This window comes from Musca vetustissima, unplaced genomic scaffold, assembly GCF_032173495.1.
Source record: "Musca vetustissima isolate MV318-11 ecotype Yass unplaced genomic scaffold, APGP_CSIRO_Mvet_v1 utg112749, whole genome shotgun sequence".
Taxonomy (NCBI): domain Eukaryota; kingdom Metazoa; phylum Arthropoda; class Insecta; order Diptera; family Muscidae; genus Musca; species Musca vetustissima.
The window spans coordinates 43528-47269 of record NW_026888073.1 but is presented as its reverse complement, the minus strand read 5'-3'; the positions used below and the strand labels follow the sequence as shown (position 1 = coordinate 47269).

Here is a 3742-nt window from a genome sequence, read left to right as displayed (position 1 = left end):
TTACATGTTGTTGTTGTTATTACACATTAAGCAGAGAACACATTTTTTTTAAACACATAAATATTAGTTGTACCAGAGGAGTTATGAGGTTGTTATTGTCGCCAAAGTCGGAAGTTATTCGGAAATAAGTGATCCAAATCTTGTTTTTGTATAATTATAATTTTGTAAATTTAGTACAAATGTAAAAAAGCGAATGGACGGAGAAACCAATTTCAGGGGTTTTCATTTTTTAATTACTTTTTTATTTGGGTTAGAAGCATTTTATATTTAATTAATTTTGAAAATGTAATTTTGATAGTGTTTGTGTGGGTAAGGATATTACAATGGCAATGTACGACAATGAGTGAATGATACCAATATTCTCCTCTTTAAAATACTCTTGAAATCCTTTCAAAAGTAATTCTAAATCATTTTTCATTAAAATTTTATAAATCATTTTTTTAAACTTGGTACAAATTCTAAACTATCATCCAAAAAAACAAATTATTCCAAAATAAATAGATCTACAAAAAACAAATGGAACATTATTCCCATTGAAAGGAATAAAGAACAAGAAGCCTGAATATAGAATATATATGTGTATATAAATAGTAACTATATATATCTAACAATTTTCTAAATCTTTTAATTCCCGTTCAATATTTGCACGTGCTGCTTTGGCATATTTGGCATTAAATTCCGGTGTCTGATATATGTCCAAGGCCAATAGGGCATTTAAAGTCTACGAAAAAATAAGAGAGAAACAGGTTAGAAAAATTAATCGAGAGAGACATTTTTGTTATAAAGTAATAATTCCAATATTAAGTGATCACAAAAGAGCGGAGAACTTTTTTTAGGAAATCATTTTATATTGTCTCAAAGTCTAGCAAAAATATTTTTCACAGTTTACCAAAAGGCGTGGATTTAGAAATACTTTTTCAAGACCTACCAACAGGGGGATTGATTTAAAAAATGTTTAAGGCACACCAGTAAACTTGAGACCTACCAACAGGCGTGGATTTTCTTAATATTTTATCAAAGCCTATCAATAGTCGTGGATTATTTTTAATATTTTTTTCATAGCCTATCAATAGGCGTGGAATCTTTTTCATAGCCTATTTTTTAATTTTTTTCATAGCCTATCAATGGACTTTTTTTAATTTCTTTCATAGTCTATCAATAGGCGTGGACTTTTTTTATTTTTTTTATAGACTATCAATAGGTGAGGATTATTTTTAATATTTTTTTTTTCACAGCCACTCAATAGGTGTGGACTATTTTTAATTTTTTTCTTAGCCTATCAATAGGCGTGGACTTTTTGTAAGAATATTTATTCAAGGCCCACGAATGGTTTTGTTTTTTTTTTTATTAATATTTGTTGACCGCTATTGGTGCTATTAGCGGTAAACTGAGAAGTAGAAACATGGCCTTCAAGTCACTGACTGGTAGCACTTGGGGTGGTGACAATAGGCCGATAAGTTATAAGCTATGCCGCGCCGCGGTGGTTTCCTAGCTTTTTTTTTTTGATAGTCAGTGGTAGAATATTTAGACCTGTCAGAATATCAACCTTAGGGTGTCTCCTCAAATTCATAGTATTGTTTATAGACACAATTGTTATCGGATCTTTGCATTTTGAAATATTTTTAAGAATCCTAAATCGACAACGACAATAAAAGCGATTCCGAATCGAGCCACTCCTCTAGCTACCATCCTCACAAAGGGAAAAATTTTCAACAAAAAAAGTTGTAAATCTCCCTTGAAGGAAGAGTGAAGATTACGATTTAATTAAAAATATGCAAATACTTCCTATAATAGGTTTTCTGTGATCACTTAATACGTATACATTTGTTTTTGTTGTTTGTAAAAACTCACCTTACGTCTCAGATCTTCATAATTACTTTTACCAGCATTCAACCATTCCTGACGTGATAATTCTGCATAGTTTTTATAGTCATCTGGTGAGGAACTAGATACAAAATACAAAAAATCAACAACAACCTTGAAAACTATTACCAAACATATGTGTAAATGACATTGCACAATACTTACGCCAATATCAACAAATCCAAATCCTGTAATATGGCCATATCATCATCTATGTCTGAGGTAATTGTTTCAGTACTTTTCTCACCCAATAAACGGCAGACAATTTGTTTCATATTATCCTAGAAAATTTCAAAACAATTAATTATATTAAATTATCTCAATGTTCTATTATTCTATTTATGTACTTACATCCTCCACCATGGCATCACGACAAAATTCACGAAATATTTCACAATTTTCTTGTACACAATTTTTTTGTAAATCAAATTCATAGTATTGGAAAAAGGCTGCCAACACAATGTGCGGTTTGGCATTCTCCAATTCGGGCCGTTTGTGGGCCAGCATAAATGACCAATTGTGATAGACACGTTTACTATCCTCTTCGCTGAGTTTACAACGTATACGTTCATACCAGGAACGTATGCTGGCCTCGGGTAAATCATAATGATTACAGGCCTTGGACCAGATATCGTATAAGTCACAAGTGGTCATGTTGCTTTGCTTTTTTTTAATTTATTTAGTTAAAATAAATGTGTTGAGAGGTACTTTCTTTTATTGGTAATTTATAGGAAACTATTGATTATTTTTGCAAGATTATTAAAAAAAAATATCACTTAAAATTTTTGTTGGCTTTTTGGGGTATTTGTTGTTTTTGTATTTTTCTGTTCTTTTTTGTCTAATAAACTGTATGAGTCAAAAGATTTTCTATTAATGAAAATTTGTTGAGTGCTGTTTAGCTTGACTGAGAAGGGCGAAAAATGGGGTGGTTTGTTATGATAAATGTTGGGCGGGGGTGGCGGAAAGCTTTTCCTAACATTGGAGCTTTTTTGTGAGGGGTTTGTATTAAGGGTTACCATCATTTGTGTAGCCCTTAAGGGAGGTAATGTTTTAAGAATACAAAGGAATTTAATGGAACTTGTTTTGAAAAATGTTTAAGGGGGTAGTTGTTGGGTGTTTTCAGGTATTTCATTATGAAAACATCCCCCTTATCCATAAAATAATATTTTTTCTTTCTCTAAATGGTAATCTTAGTGGAAGGGATAACTGTCAGTTGGTATGTATTGGAGTTTATCCTGTCATCGTGAATGTAACGGCATGTGATGTTTAAATCATTCCGTTACAAAGAACATGGAATGCTTGGACCAGACGGCTATATGTACCGGATTGAATCTGTACATTCCGACCAAGGGCTAACAAACCAGCAAATACATTCTTGTGTAAATGGATTTCTGGTAGGAATATTTTTCTACGAATCAGAATCTTTGCAGAGTGCTTGTTAAAAATTTTCAAAATATCAAAATTTGGGACTGATATAGTCAAACGTAATCAGAATCAGATCTGATTGCATCCCTATCACAATTCTTCCGGGTGATAGCATCATTATTACATTAAGCAGGTGGCCTGGTTTTAATATGAGATATAGATATGACGAGGAGTTAAAAGACCGACTGACAGAATTAATATTTCATATACACAATGTAAATTATATTATGTTATGGTTATATTTTTTAGAAATTATCATGTAAAACTGGAAGTACTTTTAGATTGAAAGCCTATAGCTAAAATATGTAATTATAACCAGGGTATTAAGGACTAACCGTAATATATTTTCAATTTTTTTTTTAACACGCCTTAGGATTAACAAAAGAAGCATTAACAAAATTATTTTAAAATAATGGAGAATTTTAAAATAATTGATAATGGGACAACTATTGCA

General features: G+C 31.3%; 1 protein-coding gene across 1 annotated transcript; it reads right to left on the bottom strand.

The window, feature by feature from the left end:
* Nucleotides 1-596: 596 nt before the first annotated feature.
* Nucleotides 597-2524, bottom strand: LOC133335910 (uncharacterized). The gene is made up of 4 exons (XM_061544204.1): nucleotides 2215-2524; nucleotides 2029-2144; nucleotides 1852-1945; nucleotides 597-721 (listed from the first exon to the last, which is right to left on the bottom strand). Exons 1-4 carry the CDS (start codon nucleotides 2515-2517, stop codon nucleotides 605-607), a joined length of 630 nt encoding a protein of 209 aa, XP_061400188.1. The 5' UTR covers nucleotides 2518-2524; the 3' UTR covers nucleotides 597-604.
* Nucleotides 2525-3742: the final 1218 nt, after the last annotated feature.